This window comes from Macrotis lagotis, chromosome 2 (genome assembly GCF_037893015.1).
Source record: "Macrotis lagotis isolate mMagLag1 chromosome 2, bilby.v1.9.chrom.fasta, whole genome shotgun sequence".
Lineage (NCBI taxonomy): Eukaryota > Metazoa > Chordata > Mammalia > Peramelemorphia > Peramelidae > Macrotis > Macrotis lagotis.
Genome location: NC_133659.1, coordinates 106,827,590 through 106,843,804, shown reverse-complemented (window position 1 = coordinate 106,843,804; position 16,215 = coordinate 106,827,590). Strand labels below are relative to the sequence as shown.

Below are 16,215 nucleotides of genomic sequence, written 5' to 3'. Positions count from 1 at the left end.
TGGAACTCTACTGAGCTATAGGAAATGATGGAGATGGTTTTAGAGAAGCCTGGGAAGACTGGTATGAAGCAATATGCAGTCAAGTGAACACAGCCAGGAGAAAAAAATGATACAATTACAATAATATTGGGTTTTTTTGTTTCTTTGTTTTTTAGGTTTTTGCTAGGCAATGGGGTTAAGTGGCTTGCCCAAGGCCACACAGCTAGGTCATTATTAAGTGTCTAAGACTGGATTTGAACCCAGGTACTCCTGACTCCAGGGCCAGTGCTTTATCCACTGAGCCACCTAGCTGCCCCTACAATAATATTGTAAAGACAAATACCTTTGACTTAAGGACTCTGATCCATATAGGGTCCAACCACAACTCTAGATAATGTTCTGTGATGAAACACACTGCCCATCTCCTACTAGAGAAGTGATGGTCAGAGTGCAGATTGAAGCTTGTTTTGAGGACAAGGTTGGAATGTGAATTGGTTTTACTCGACTAGTTATTGTTATAGGAGTTTTGTCTTATTTTCTCAATGTGGGGGGTGGGTGGTGGTGGAGAGAAGGCGATCCTTCTTGAGAGTAGGGGTAGTTTCCCTATTTTCTTTGCCTCCTTGGTCCCTGGCCCAGCAACTAGCCTTTAGTGGGTGCTCAATAAATACAGATTTCCTTCATTCATTCAGGCAATATATCAAAGAAGTATTGCACTATTTGGTATCTTTTACAATTTCTTTCACTCCACTGGGTAAATGGGAATAATTTAGAAAAATAATTTGATTTGCCTCAATTACATTAAAAAAAAAAAAACCTCATGAAATCCCTTTCCCTGGGATCCCTGTAAAGCAGGATGTGTGGTCTGCAGTGGCCCTTTGTCCTTTCTCTAGTTGAGAAGGGTGAAGCAGGGAGGTGAACAAGACCTGGAGATGCAGACAATTTAATCTGAACCCTGGGGGCTGGACACCTTCTCTGCCCTGGCATTCACCCCAGGTCTTCTTGTTGGTGGTCAGCATGGGAGGGGGATGCTCCTCCCCTTCCTTCTCTGTCCACCTACCAGTAATCCTCCATGCTTCCTCCTCTGCTGTACACGGGGCCCTCCAACTCCCGGGAGTTTGGGAAGATATTCTCATGCTGGATGATGATGGTTTTGATGAGCTCATTCACATGGGCTTGGCAGGAGACCTGGTCGTGGCCTTCGGGCACCGACATCAGCGTGGGCCCAAAGCAGATGGCAAGATTGTAGGGATCCATCATGTTCTCTTCACTGAACTGTGATAAACTACAGGAGACAAGAGAAGGGGAGCCAGGGAGAGCCTGCATGAATGCATGGGGACAGAAATCATGGGAGGCAGGGCCAAGAGCAAAAACAGAAGGTCTGCAAATTGCCACCTGCCCCTCTTGGGGCACCCCCCAAGCTTCTTCAGCCAAGATAGTAAGGTGACATCGATTAGGTCACACTCAGGAACCTTCTATCTCCTAGATACTGCTTTTTGCCTCCTAAACAAAGGTTTCTCATTGATCCTGGGCCCTTTCCCTATCTAGTTCCCCTTCAACTTGGCCCCTCCAACTCCCTTCCCAACTCCTAGGAGCCCAGGGGTGGAAAGGCTCAGTGACTTCTCTCGACAAGGCTCTTCTTGGTGTGGCCTGGACTAAATATGGCGGAAGTCCGGCCTCTGGGCTGATAGGGGACTCCTAAAGTACCTTAGCAATTACGCAGGTATTGTATAGCTTGCTTTAAAGTAAAATGATCACATTATTGGGTTGACTTCTCTCTCCAAGTCCTGGGCTTAGGAAAGAGGAAAAAAAAAAGTCAAGTGATTAGCTTTCCTAGTCTGTCAAGCCAAGACACTTCTTTGTGGAACAGCTGATGCAATTGTTTTTCATTTTCATAGTATCCCCCTCAACTGGCACATCCAGGATCTATTCAGGAATAGAGCAGCAGGATGTTCAGTTTCTAAGGAGCTTCCTCTGGATGGAGACTGACTTTGTTATTAGGGATTTATTTATCCTGGGAATGCTCTCCCCAAGTTGTCTCCCCCTCTTCCAAACAGCTGTTATGGCCACATCTCCAACCTGGCCACAGACTTGAATTCCTCAGAGAGCCGCTGCCACCCTCTGAGGCCTCCCTATCCCCTGACAGATTGAGGCCAGTCCCAGGGACACATCTTCCCTTTGTCAGTGCTGCCCACCAGGTTCTCTCTTGAAACTCCCCTTTCTTGTGGGCTGTAGCACTGGGTCCCCAGGGCCCAGTAAGGGATGAAGGACCTTTATGCAGAATGAGGTTGGGGACCCAAGAGGTATTGAAGAGGCCCTGCTGGGGAGGCCCAGGTTGCTTTTCATAGGGCAGCAGTATCTCTTATCAACCTCCCTTATCTCTGTCCCCAGAGGTCTGTGCTGAGATACTGTTTGTCTCTCATGAGAGTATACCCAAATTCCAAGTATTGTTGGTTTTCTACTGCACACCTGCAATATCAATTTGTGAATTTACCATTTCTTAGTGATTTAGGAGGAAGCAAGGTGGTAGACCGTAAATGGAGCGAGCTTGGAGTGAGGAAGACCTATGTCAAATACTTACTATACAACCCTAGACAAGTCATCTAACTTTCCTCAGTCTCAGCTTCCTGATCTGGAAAGTGGACAGGTTGTACTCAATGGTTTCTCGGGACCCTCCCAGATTTCCACCTATGATTCTCTAATGAAAATTCAACTCTTTATAGCTTAGTATAAATCAGATAAATTGACTCACCTGGCTGTGGGATCTATGTCACATTTTAAAAATTCACTGTTCTTAGAGTTAGGAATAGGAAGGCAACTTTGCTTTCATTTTTAATTGATTTGTGAACCATTCATTGCAGTACTGTACATGTATTCTGCTACCACTGTCCCCTTTCCAGCTACTGACTCCTTCTCTCTCATTAGGAATTAAGTGAGAAGGAGCTGCCTCAAGACCCCTGAAGAGCACAGAGTTGAGGCCAGGACCTCTAGGGGCTGCCTTTCTTGAGACCCTGAAGCACAAGCCCTGGGGCTGGTGGCAGGGCTGTACAAGGGGATTGAGCTTATAGGGTGACAACCATAGGAGGGTCACATAGTGGGTTCACACTGCCTCTTTAAGGAATGCTGGTCAGCAAGGCTTTTTTTCCTGCTTCTCATAGAATGAATTAGCAGTAGATATTATCTTTGGAAATGATATAGGCCCTGAAAGTCAATCTAAGGCAAAAGGTCTCAGGGAGTGAGGCAACACAGTGGAGAAAGCCTGGGCTGGGAGTCACGAATTTTTGGTGTTCACTTATTCCAACCACATCTGACTCTTTGGGACCCCATTTTGGGGATTTTCTTGGCAGAGATACTAGAGTGATTTTGCCATTTTCTCCTCCAGATCATATTATAGACACTGAGGCAAACAGGGTGAAGTGACTTGTCCAGGGTGAGCCAGTAGTAGGTGTCTGAGGCTGGATTTGAACTTGGGTCTTTCTGACTCCAGACCAAGGCTGCTCTCTCCAGTACATTATCTAGCTGCCCAGGGACTTAGCACACACTTGCACATATGTACAGAAGCACACACATTTTCTCTCTCTCTATCTCTCTCTCTTCTCTTCTCCCCCCCCCCCCTCAATCTCTCACATAAATAGACACATCCAATTTTGAAATCATGGTGAATAGAGACAGACCATTCTGGTCATGTACTGCCTGGATCTCCAGAATTTCCTCCCTACTGTCTTACTCTAGCTTTGGCCCCATGGGGTTAGAGAAACAGGGTAGATTCTGCCCCTTTTCCTTTGGGGGGGGGAGGAGCATAATGGCACTCATTTTGGGAGGAGTGAGGCCAATGATGGGATGCTGATAGTTGACTGCTCCAGAGTGATGGACTGCTGGTAAATGTCTGCCACTAGTCACCTGGTGCCAGATCAGGGTGAGGCTAACTAAGACAGTGGGCATGGTCACAATGGGACAGTTTTAGAAGGGAACACCTGCTGGGTACTTGGGCAAGCCCAAGTAGAGGCCATAAAGAAGAAAAAGAAAGTAGCAAAACATGGGGAGAGGAAGAAGGGAAAAAGGAAAGAAAAAAATAATATTATCTAGCCTTTATAGAGCATTTCAAAGTTTACAAAGCTCTATACATATATTAACTCATTTGAGCTTCTTAACATCCCTGGGAGGTAAGTTCTATTATCCTCATTTTAAATGAAGAAACTGAGACTAAGAGGCAGTTAAGTGCCTTGCCCAGGATCATATAGCTAGAAAGTATATGAGTAGCATTTGAACTCGGGTTTTCTGACTCCTGTGCTTGGTTCTCAGTGGTGCCACCTGGCTGCTTGGAAGGGGATGGGCAGATAGAGGTACAAAGAAAAAGAAATGAACCAGGTTGATGGCAGAGGCTGCACTGATCCACATTCCTCTGAAGAGAAAAGATGACCACAGTCTAAAACAAAAGCAGTAACCTATGTCCCTCTCACATCCTGGGGTCATCATCTAAGATCCCCTGGAGGGATACAGCTCCCTGGAAGGCTACTCACTGATTGAGGAAGGCGAAGAGGTATCTCATGATGACCAGCGTTGTCTGGGGCAGGACAAGGAGGACTTTCCGGATGTGCAGAGCTCTTTCCTGAAGATTGTCCATACCTGAAAGGAAAACATAATGAGTTGTCTTTTTCCCATAACAGAAAAGTAAAAGGCAATGAATTATTTCCCCTCTACCACTTGCTGGGGTAGAGAAGTCAACACTTTGAGTATGGCAGAGTCAGTCCCAGAGATCTGATAAAAGCCCTCCATCCTAGACCCATCCAAGGCCCAGCTTGATGAGGACAGGCAGAAGTGACAAGTCTATGGAGATGGTCTGGGTGCTCAGGTCCAGGAATGGCCTATACAATGCTACCTTGACAGAAGGGTCAGAGAACAGAAAATCTTGCCTGAGGGTCAGCAAGTTAAAGCAGTTTGTGTGGACTACTCTGCCTCGGTGTTTCACACCAGGCAGTCAATCAAAGCCCTGGATCAGAACGACCTTCAGATTCCCCAGGGCAAAGGAAGAGCAACCAGGTAAGGCAAAAGGTTTCAGGGCACACAACCTGCTGACATGAAGACCATCTGTTCAGAGAACCAGGAAAGGCAGCACCAGCTACCAAGAGCCAACCGTCGGTGTGTGCACTTGAATCAAAGCTAGAAACTCAGAGCATGAGGAGAAACTTCAGGTGGTTTGGGAAGAAATTATCTTCTTCCAAAGTGTTGCCACTTCTACCCCCAGGAGCTTCTACTCCCCATTATTAAGTCAAAACTCCCAGAAACTTTAGCAATAATGACCCTATCCATCTAACCCCAAGTTCTATGGAAAACCAGTGAGACCAGATGCCAACACTGCCTGCTAAAGATGCTGCAACATCCCTGAGAAAGAGGGTTTGTGGTCTGGATGAAACAGTGAATATAACTTCAATAATATCCTACACATAGTAGACATTTAACATGGGGCACCATATACAGAGGGAAAAACACTGGATTTAGAATTGGGGGGATTAAGATTCAAATCCCAATTTTGCTTATTACTACTTGTGTGACCCTGTGCCAGTCACTCAATCTCTTTGGGCCTCAGATTCCTCACTAGTACAGTGAGGGAGTCAGTGATCTCTTAAGTCTCTTCCAGTTCCAAATCCAGGCTCTTGTTGCACCATAATTCTTTTTGTTAAACTAAAATTCAACTCAATTCAGAATTGGTGTTACTTCTGTGGTCTACACCAGAGGCATCAAAATCACTACCAGCAAACTTGTCTTCAAAACTCTAGAGAACCAGATTAAAATGTAATGGGGAAATATTTAACAAAATAAATAAAAATGTTACATCACAGATAATGTTAATTTTCTAGGTTTTCTAAATCAATAAGCAGTTCCCAGGGATTCATTTCTATGTGTTTGGTGCCACTGTTCTCTGGCTCTCTCTCAGGTTATCTGTTGTCCTTTTTACATCACAGAAGCTCTGTGTACCTAGATGAGAAGGCCCCATGTTTTTATACCTAACAGATACTGTCATGCCATTTTTAGACAAACAGGCAGAAAAAAAAATTGTGCCAAAATCTTGGCTTTTTCCTTCTCTGTATAATGGAAGGCACAGACACTATTTACAAAGCCTCAAATGTTTGAAGATGATTACCTTTTATGGGAATATACAAAAACATTTGGCAAAAAGATGATAAAGTCCAGAGTAACAATAAAGTTCAAGATTGAGGCAGAATCAGGGAGGGAGTCAGAATTCTTAAGCCCCAGTTCTAGGACCTCACTTTTGAGAGTTAGAAGGGAATGCAGAGGTGATTATGTCTAACCTCATTTAACAGATGAGGAGACTCAAGAGCCAGAGAGATATTAAGACTTGCCCAAGGTCGCATAGATTTGTTACAAGAGAAAAGAAGGTCTTTGGTCTCTGTATTCAGTATTCTTTCCCTTGTTCATCCTCTCTTAGACTCTTAATGAAGAAAAGACATCAATTACCCTTTCTTGACCCTCCCCCCCATGTAGAGCTGACAATGAAGAGGGGGAAACTTCCAACAAAGAAGCGGAAAACACAACTTTAAGAGGAAAAGAGAATCTTCTTGGGGATTTTCTACCTGCAGCAGAAGGTTCAAGGGAAAATGACACTTGTTCTGCCTGGTGGGTCAGTCTGATGATGTATTACTTACTGACACAGGAGATTAGGTCATGGAAGATGTCTTTGGGGAAGAGAGGATGTTCTAGCCCACGGAAATAAAGCTTCAGGACACCTGCTATGGAATCCATGTCATGGTCATTCTGATCTCCGGCCAGCGGATCCTCTCCTGGGGACAGCAAATGCAAAGCAAAGCAAAGACAAATGTGGTATACAAGAAGAAGGTGGGTGGGAAGCTACTCTAAGAAGGCTTCCCTTCTTTAAAGGGAAGAGATTATCTTCTTCCAGGAGCTGTCCGTCATTAAGTCAAAGCTCCCAGAAACCTTAGCAATAATGACCCTATCTATGACAAGTTCTTTCCATAGATTCTATGGAACTTTTAAAATCCCATTTCCTCTATGAATGCTATGCTTAGAGCAAGATTTGCAAAGAATTGGTAAATAAGGCAAAGGGATTTTCTGTAGTGATCTGTTTCAAGATACAAGTTATGGGGTCATCCATCTCTGCCCCTAGGCTCACAGCCGTCTGTCTAGCATGAAGGTCATAGGAGGATATAAACTGGCCATCAGGTGAAGGCAGACCATTCAGCCCCAGAGGACCCAGAGACCAGAAAATAGAGTTCATCCGTACAAGCTTTTTGGTGCCAATCTGGCACAGGGGCAAATCCCTGTGGGGTTGAAAATAAAGGAGATGGGGCAGGGAATAGGAGAGACAGTGTCACCATTAGCATCTGCTACTCTTACAAGTCACAGAGCCAGTCTGGGGATCAAGACCCAGGGGAAGAAAGGGTAGACAGAGGGATCAGCTACTCTGAACATCTCACACTCCTCAAAACAAAAGACACCTACTTAAAGGAGAACAATCATCCCAGAGCTCCCCATGGAAAATTTCACATCAGATGTAATTAGATTTAATGATAGGACCAACCTCAAATTGAAACTATATATATCCATTTCAGTGACGGAAATTACCAAAGCTTGCCCATTACCTTAATAGCCCACAAGATTATAAATGGGCTACAATGAACAGGCGCATTATCTTTGATATTAACTACTGCCAAGGGTTCCAATGAAGCCATAAACTGCCCAGATATCCCAGTTAACTTCTTGGGTTTCAGTAGTTCATCTGCTACAGAGAACTGAGACGAATGGGGCTAAGGAAGGAAGCTAGAACTAGGACAAGCTTTAGCTTCCTGCCTTCCCTGAGAAAGGACCAGGCTGTGAGAAATGCCAACTCTCCTGGCTAAGGAGCGGAGAAGGCTAGTTACTCCCTGGCTATCTCCTAGGAAAGTGAACATATATTTCTTTCTTTAGCTGCAAGGTCTTTTCCTCACCTCTTTCAAAGGCATTTTTGATGTCATTCACCTCCACTTGGGATCCAGACACCCGGAATATACCTTCATGTTGTAGCCCTGGAAAAACACAGAAAGAATAGTCAGGAAGAAGCCAGGTGACAGATACCACTCCTGGAGCCAGGAGACTCTCTTTTCTTAAAACTTGAAAACATGTCACACAGTTTAGAACAACCAAGAGGTGAAACCTTCACTAGTGGAAGATTAGGTGAATAAAGTTTATTGGATTAAGTCAAGGATATGACTCAATTCTCTCCGAAATATTAACAAGTTCCTTCTTATAATCCTAGTCAGAAGCACCATGAGTTTGTTGTGAGGCAGACTGCTACCAGTGATAGAACTCTGGACTTGGAAGTCAGGAGGAACCTCGAACCATTCTGGCCTTTCCTTGAGCCGTCCTGGGCTGTTCCTCAAGCCATTTGGGCTGTTTCTAAAACCATCCCTGGGCTGTTCCTTGAGTTGTCTTGGCCATTCCTTCAACCAGAAGGGACATCCCTTGGTCTCTCTGATAGTCAAGTAGCAAAGTGAATACAGAATTAGGCCTGCAGTCAAGAGGTCTGGCTCCAGATACTTCCTAGCTGTGGGATCCCAGATAAGTCTTTGAATTGATTTGCCTCAGTTTTCTCATCTGCAAAATGGACCAGCACCCCCTTTTTTAAAGAAAGATTTTATTTATTTTGAGTTTAACAATTTTTCTCCTATTCTTGCTTCCCTCCCCCACCCCTTCATAGAAGGCAGTCTTTACATTGTTTCCATGATATACATTGATCTAAGTTGAACGTGATGAGAGAGGAAATCATATCCTTAAGGAAGAAAAATAAAGTATAAGAGATAGCAAAATTACATAATAAGATAATGGTTTTTTTCTAAATTGAAGGTAATAGTCTTTGTTCAAACTCCACAATTCTTTCTCTGGATACAGATGGTATTCGCTATTGTAGATACCCCAAAATTGTGCCTGATTGTTGCACTGATGGAATGAGCAAGTCCATTAAGGTAGATCGTCACCCCCATGTTGCTGTTAGGATGTATAATGTTTTTCTGGTTCTGCTCATCTCACTTAGCATCAGTTCATGCAAATCCTTCCAGGCTTCCCTGGATTCCTATCCCTCCTGGTTTCTAATAGAAAAATAGTGTTCCATACATATACCACAGTTTGTCATTCCCCAGTTGAAGGACATTCACTTAATTTCCAATTCCTTGCCACCACAAAGAGGGCTGCTATGAATATTTTTGTATAAGTGATGTTTTTACCCTTTTACATCATCTCTTTGGGGTATAGACCCAGTAGTGGTATTGCTGGATCAAATATGCACATTTTTGTTGCCCTTTGGGCATAATTCCAAATTGCTCTCCAGAAAGGTTGGATGAGTTCACAGCACCACCAACAATGTATTAGTGTCCTAGATTTCCTACCTCCCTTCCAACATTGATCATTGTCCTTTCTGGGCATATTAGTCAGTCTGAGAGGTATGGAGCCTGCACCCCTCTTAAAGGGTGATTGAGAGGGTAAAATGAGGTGGTATTTATAAAATGGACTATTAGACTAGTGCCTCAACATAGTTGGTATTTAATCATTGTGGATTTCCTTACTTCCCACAGCTCTCATTTACCAAATATACAGTATCACAAACTTGGCCTGTGATCTTCACCTGACCCTGAATACTGAAAGGATGCTAAATTATTTCATGAGGAAAGTGACACCCACAACTAAAGGAATTGCCCCCCGGGGAGCTCAAGGCAGTAGGTGTTTGCTCAGCCCAGCAATTGATTTCTGGTGGTGTACAATAATATAGTCCCAGGCTGGAATTCTGAATTCGATTGAAACAGCAAGAGCAAGCAAACAGGCAGAATCTAATTACCTGACTTCTAATAGGACTTAAGTTGTCTATGCTTCTATGGGAATCTGCAGAATATTCCCTACAGAACACGAGACAGCATTAAAACACTATTAGTATTGATGTAAAAGGGCTATGTTACCAATAGAAGGAAACAGCCAGATAATGTTGTTCAAACAAAGAATGTAAACAGCAGGTGTTCAGTCACAAACAGACTGATATCGAGAGACTTAAAATGCATACATGTGCACACACATACACATACTATAATATAAAGAAATACGCTGGCATTAAATATATCTAAAATATATAATATAAACTATATCATAGAACATGTATATTAGATTCTATCTAAACTATAATATGAGTGTTATGTTATATATGTGGATATGAATATTATATTTGGTATACTACACATAACATGGGTACTTTATTTTATACATACTGTAATATGTATACGTCATCTCAGGGAACCAGACAGTGTCCAGTGTTCTCTTGGTTGGCCCCACAGCTATCTAAATCCCTGGAAGATTTCTATCTCTGGAGTGTCAGCTGGCATCATAGTGTAGCAAGGACAATGGGCCCTGGCTCATGTGGCAGGATAATAAAAGAGAACAGGCCAGAGACCCTTTGTAAGGCTAGGCTCCATGAGAATCCCTTTGCATCATCTATTTGTTATGGGCAAGGTCCTGTGTGTTCTTGCCATGATGATGAAGGTTGGGATGATGAAATCAGTAACAAGAACAAATAAATGGTTGTCCTCTGCAAAATGAAGGAAAACCAGATGGATTTTTCCATTATAATGAAGATAAATCCCCCCAAACCTCCTGTTTTTCCTTCCTTAGTGAACATTTTAATTTAAAAAATTGAAACTAATCAAACCTGCAGGAGTTACTCTGAGGAGCTCGCCAAGGCAGTTTGGCAATTACATGTCACCCCTTTTAGCTTGTACCAGCTGTAGCTCATTTTTTCCTCTTCTTTTGGAAAATTATTATTCAGTTCAATTATTATGGTTATTGGACTTTTCCTCATCATCAGGGTAAGGGTCAGGACACAAGATGCTATCAGGAGCAAACCTATCAGAGCACCTCTTAAGGACTTACTTCTTATGGCAATCAAATTGGACAGTTAACAACTGATTTCATTAGCTGTGATACTGGGGACAGACACCAGCCAGGGTTGAGCTCTCTTCTAGAGATATACTCTTCAAGACATCCTCAAGATCACTCTCAAATTCTTGTTCCTTCATGGAGCCTGGGAAACCATTCTATTCCCCATATTATCTCTTATCTAAACTCTTGCTATACCATTTCCTTGGTTTTAAAAAAAATGTACCACTTATTTGGCCATTAATCATATTCTGTCTGTGCATTGTTGAGCTGAACTAATATACATTTTTATAACTTTTTCGTAAGCTCTTTGAAGGTGTTATAACATCTGTGTTCCCCATAAAGCTCCATTATGGTGCCTTGCCATAGAAGAAGTACTTGATAAATATACTCACTTTATAGAGTGGAGGTAACAACAAAATATTATTTTCCCTTAAAAAAAAAATCGATGCTACCTTACACCATGAAAATTGGCAAAGATGATAAAAAATAGAAATGGTTGTTGTTGGTAAAGTCACAGAAAGACAAACTATGAATTGATCCAAGTATTCTGGATGTAAATTTGGAATTATTCAAGAAAAATAACATCTCTTTGACCTTGGAAATCAAGGATAGAAATAAATGTCCAATATATAAATATCAAAATATTTGTGGCAGCACTTTTGTGGTGACAAAGAGCTGGAAACAAAGTGGGTGTTCATCAGTTGTAGATTGACTGGAAACATGGTACAGAAATATAATTGAATATTATTATAAAAAATAAGAAAAATAGGAATAATTACAGAATAAATTCAGTAGATCCAAAAGGAAATTATATACAATAGTTAAAATGCTGTGAATGAAAATATTACCATAAAATAGTCATACTCTGAATAAATGATAAATTAATGAAGGCCTTTGTACTATTAGGACAGAATGTTAAATACATTATCAGATTTTGTTAATATATCCCATGGTTTTGCTAGATTTCTACTCTTTGTCATAAAGGAGGATTCAGCTGGCTAAGGATGTTGTTCTCCCCACTTGAACAACTATGATTTAAGGACAAAATGAGAAAACAAAATACATTTTTCAAAAATAATCAATGCTGATTAAATTAGGACATGTCAAAGTCATCTTAAGATATTAATATTTCGTAATGAACATTGGAGAAAAAAAACAGATTATGGGGGTGGGGTAGGGATTTCTATGATGTAAGGCTATCCAAAACAAGAATTTTTCTTCAGGAGCAAGAATCAAGATTTTTTTTTTTTATGAAACAATTAAAAAAAATTTGGAACCAATGGATATGATAAGCAGCAAATAATACTATAAAATGAAACTAGTTTTATTTTGATGGGAAATGATTAACTGCTAATGAGACTATCAACTTGTTAAAGCAAAGATCCAAATCAATAGCAATTAGAAGATAGAATAAAAATGAGAAGATGCACCCAAATCCAACCTGACTTATTTAAACAGATCAGAAAGATGAAAAATGTTTCGAAGAGCAGAACTATTCAGTTTCCTGTGAAAGTTTAACTATTAGTTAAATTAACCACTACCACCACAAAATTAATTCATCATTAAATCACTACCACACCCAAAACAAAACACAACAAAAAGCCAGAAAAGTACCAAACAGGTTCCTCCCTTATTACACAAAAGAAATAGTATAAAGGGTCTAATCAGGATGGCAAAACATACTTCCCTCATCTTTGTGGAGAGTTAATGGATGATAGATGTAGACTTACATATGCTGTCAGTTATGGCTCCTATGTTCTTGGTTTTGTCTAACTTTTTTCTTTGTCATGTGGAGAGATGCAGCTGCCAAGGGCAACAAGGCTTCAGAATTTAAGCTCACTTGTAAAATCTTACAGAAAATAGCAGAAAATTGTGAAAAGTATTCCAAAAATTGTGAAAAACAGTTAACATTTAAAGAAAGTTTTTAGTAAAGGTTTTAGTTGAACTAGATAATCCCACAGACATTAATGGACAAAAACAGATGGACAACTGGCAAATATCTGTACATATTCCCGTAATCAGCTCTCCTCTCTATTTTTGAAAGTGGAGTTTCCAGTATATTCACTAGATTATATAGAAGAGGCTCATGGTGGATGGGACAATTTTGAGGGTCCTGTGAGATCAGTTCTCAAGATATATTAAAGAAGAGAGGATGCTAAATGCTTGGGGGTAAATTGGACATTACTACTAGTGACAAAAGTAGACTAACAAAAACTACCAAACCATATGCTTATTTTCCTATGTGTATAAATTCTCTCTAAGAATTATCTATACTTAAAATGAAACTTGAGGAAATGAGAAGGAAACAGGGAAGTTTTTGTAAATGATTATCTCCTTGTACATTATACTTTCTTGCCATTACACCCATTTACAGTTATACATTTGGCTGAAAGGCAATGTTTGTCTTTCATTTTTCTAAGAAGATCACAACATCAGGGAGGTGATGGCATGACAAGCACATGAACTGGATTTGAGTGCCAGGCTAAGTCACCAGACTCACTTTCTCCTTCAGAGCCATCTGGGTCTAGTGGCCAAAAATGGATCAGGACACCTGGAGATGGCCCTGGATGTGGGACAATCAGGGTTAAGTGACTTGCCCAAGGTCACACTGCTAAGTGTCAAGTGTCTGAGGCTGCCCGTTCTCCTGAATCCAAGACCACTGCTCTATCCACTGCACCACATAGCTGCCTTAGCTGAAAGGTAAAGAGAATACAAGAGTTTACTGAGCTTATAGCTTGTTGACTATTTAAAAAGCTCAACATTGGACTTGTTAATCCCAATCCAAGAAGAATTCCTTAAGTATGATGGGGTTCTCCAGATGCTTCTATTTACAGATGACACTGTGTTGATTATACCAAGTCTTAGATTTTAAGAGTCTCCTAAATTAGATTTAAATCCTAGTGGAAGCTTATGAAAAGCATTAATTAAATAATAAAAGGCCGTACAGGAAAATTGGTTTGGCCTAACTATCCATATAGAAAAAACCCCAAAAAACAAAAATAGGAAGGATGCCTATGGTCCAAACAATGGTTTGTGGCTGGATGGATAATCCACAAAGCTGATTCATCAGTGCACACATCTTATATAGTCATTATAGATCAGGAATTCTTAACTTGGGGGTTCACAATAGGTAGATCTGTTGAGAGATTTCAGGGGGCCTTGGAAATTGAATAGGAAAAATTTTTATCTTTATTTGAATGTAGTCATTTCTTTTATAATCTTATGTATTTTATTTTTTTGCATTTAAAAACATGATTCTGAGAAGGGATCACAGTCCAAACTGTGACCAAATGGGTCCAAAGCACAAAAAATTTTAAGGAGTCCTGCTCTATAGAACCAGAAGTGAAAAGAAACCAAAGGACTGAATTCACTTTGGGTGATTTACAGAGCTTTTAAGGAGCCGAAGCTGCTCCAGGAAGAAAAGAATAATCTTTAAAAAAAAAATTGATAAATTCCTCTGTTGCTCTAGATGACTGTGAATAATGGTCTAAAAATATCTGAAAAATTAAAATTGAGGGTCGTCATAAAATAAGAACAAGACACACAGTGGAGGGGGGGAAGTAGGCTAGACTATAGTTCCAATCAAGAATTCCACAAGAGCAGTAATTTAAAGGGCATAATCAGAGATGATGAAACACACTGCCCTGCTCTCACTGAGGGTTGGGGGTGGTGGGGACTAGAGCTGTGGGCTTATTATATATGCTGTCAGATGCAGCTGCTGCGCTGCTTGGTTTTATTTAGCTGATTTTTCTATGTTAAGAGGAAGATGAAGGTGGGCATATTGGGAAATGACAGTGATGTTTAATAAAGACATAAATACAAGCTTAAAAAATGGGATTTAACACTGTAGGAGGAGTTATTTGGCTAGCCATGTATTTAGTTGAGATGGATAAGTGATGGAGAGTCTGAATGCTCAACTAATATTCTATTCACCTCATGTAGATAGATCCTAAAGACTGGGAAAGGTACAGCAGGGCTGGATAAGAGCAAATATTGTCTAGATTAAAAAAAAGAATGGCATCTTCCAAATGGAGATCAATGAAATTGGCTCTGATTTCCAGCAAAAGCCTAGAACTCATTAAGGGAATGGTTAGTAAATACCTAGAGAAGAATACCATGATCACAACCTGAAGAAAGAAGAGGTCCTGCCAGGCCTCTGTGCAGGGTTAAATAACCATCTTCAGGTTCCCCTCAGGGGAACACTATATTCCTTGATAGGTATACTCCAGAGAGAGAGAGTATGTGTGTGTGTGGTGTTTGTTTTTGGTGGGGTAATGGGGTTAAGTGACTTCCCCAAGGTCACACATTTAGTAAGCATCATGTGTCTGAAATCAGATTTGAACTCGGGTCCTCCTGACTCCAGGGCAGGTGATCTATCCTCTCCATCTAGTTTTTACTTTCATGCTGTGGACAAGATGAAGAGATCTGGGTTACAATAAAATCAGATAGCTCTGAAACTAAGTATAAGGTTGGACTCAATAAGGTTGGTTCAATATCAGCTTGGAAGGAGGTCTCCAAGAAAGTGTCCAAGTGGTCTATGCTGTTTAACATTTTGACATGGATAAAGACATAGATGGTATTATTATTATTATTGTTATAGATATGCTTGATGGATTAGATTTCAAAAATTAGAAATGACATAGAACTGGGAGGGAGAGCTAACCCAGTGGATGAGAGAACTGGGATACAAAAAGATTCTGACAGGTTAAAACACCAGGCTGGATCTAATAAGGGGAAACTTAATAGGAATAAATATAAAACTACATAATTTGTTCAAGATTCACAAAGACACGATGAAGGAATATAGTTAAATTTCATTTTGCCTGACAAAGATCTGATGGTTTTAGTAAACCACAAGTTTGATATGAGTGAGCAATGCAATCTGGCCCCCAAAAAGCTACTTCAGTCTTTGACTACATAAAGAGAGCCATAAATTCCAGGAGAATGAAGGCAATGGCATTATGGTACTCAGCCCTCATCACTCCATGCTTTAATTCAATGTTCCATTTTCAGCACTACAGATGGCAAGAATGGAAGGAACTGAAAAGATGATTGGAGCCAGAGAGCTTGGATTCAAATTCCAGTTCTGAGACTTAGTACTTATGAAATCTTGAGCAAGTCACTGAACCTCTAGAGGTCTCAATTTCTTTATCTGTAAAATGATGGAGTATCCTAGGACAACCTTGAGAATGCTGAGAGATGGGGCAGTCAGAATGGTGAAGGGTCAAACAAGGACACCTGGAGGAACCAGGGATCTTTGGCCTGTCTTCCTAGATCCAAAGGGCTGTTAGTGGATAAGACTGTCCA

At 40.9% G+C, this 16,215-nt stretch overlaps 1 protein-coding gene across 12 annotated transcripts in view; it reads right to left on the bottom strand.

The window, feature by feature from the left end:
• Window positions 1-16,215, bottom strand: part of SRGAP2 (SLIT-ROBO Rho GTPase activating protein 2) — a 251,180-nt gene that overhangs the window by 20,317 nt on the left and 214,648 nt on the right. For all 12 annotated transcript variants that reach the window (XM_074222517.1, XM_074222516.1, XM_074222518.1 and 9 more), the window contains 4 exons: window positions 7,941-8,018; window positions 6,642-6,776; window positions 4,497-4,602; window positions 1,037-1,261 (listed from right to left, as the gene is read on the bottom strand). In XM_074222517.1, the coding sequence (XP_074078618.1) occupies window positions 1,037-1,261; window positions 4,497-4,602; window positions 6,642-6,776; window positions 7,941-8,018 (544 nt within the window). The remainder of the gene's footprint in view (window positions 1-1,036; window positions 1,262-4,496; window positions 4,603-6,641; window positions 6,777-7,940; window positions 8,019-16,215) is intronic.